The following is a 739-nucleotide window of genomic DNA, read 5'->3' as shown; positions in this document are numbered from 1 at the left end:
GAATAGCTGGGGTTGGTGGTAGCACGTGCCTGTAGTCCTAGCTACTGGAGAGGCTGACATTGGAAGATAACTTTGAGCCCAGGAGGTTGAGGCTACAGTGAGTTGTAATCTTGCCACTGTACTCCAGCCTGGCGACAGAGCGAGACCCTATCTCAAAAAAAAACAAAAACAAAAACAAAGAAAATCAAAACAAAAACTGAGTAGACAAGTGTTCTGGTGGCGTGATAGGTCCTAAGTCCCCTCCCGGATCTGTGACCTTAGGTGACTTTTCCTGTGGACCTCAGTGTCCTCATCTGAGCGAGAAAAGCGCGGTGGGGAGGCGAATCTTCCAGTCTACGCAGTGTAGGAGCCGCGTGGGAAAAGCCATACCAGCTCACAGTCCCGTGGGGGGCCGTGGGGGCCGGCCCGGTGGGGCGGCCAGGGCGGCACAGGCATCAAGTCCCCACCTCCTTCCCTCTTTGCCTACTCGCAGACCAAGGAGTTCATCTTCTCGGAGCTGCTGGCCAACCTGTACTCGTGTGGGGACCAGAACACGCTGATGGAGGAGTCGGCGGAGCAGGCACAGCGGCGCGACGAGATGCTGCGCATGTACCACGCGCTGAAGGAGGCGCTCAGCATCATCGGCGACATCAATACGACCACCGTCAGCACGCCCATGCCCCCGCCCGTGGACGACTCCTGGCTGCAGGTGCAGAGCGTACCGGCCGGACGCAGGTACCAGGGCCGGCCCCCACGGCCC

The 739-nt window shown here is 59.1% G+C and overlaps 1 protein-coding gene across 1 annotated transcript in view; it reads left to right on the top strand.

Annotated features, from left to right (window-relative positions):
- DNM1 (dynamin 1) overlaps positions 1 to 739 on the top strand; it is a gene marked incomplete at both ends in the record, with an annotated part of 32,939 nt that extends 32,200 nt beyond the window's left edge. Inside the window, one exon of the mRNA XM_011988686.1 lies at positions 473 to 739. Within this exon, the coding sequence (XP_011844076.1) occupies positions 473 to 739 (267 nt within the window). The remainder of the gene's footprint in view (positions 1 to 472) is intronic.

Source organism: Mandrillus leucophaeus, unplaced genomic scaffold (assembly GCF_000951045.1).
Source record: "Mandrillus leucophaeus isolate KB7577 unplaced genomic scaffold, Mleu.le_1.0 Scaffold109, whole genome shotgun sequence".
Classification (NCBI taxonomy): Eukaryota; Metazoa; Chordata; class Mammalia; order Primates; family Cercopithecidae; genus Mandrillus; species Mandrillus leucophaeus.
The sequence above is the reverse complement of the archived record's forward strand: the minus strand, read 5'-3'. Positions and strand labels throughout refer to the sequence as shown.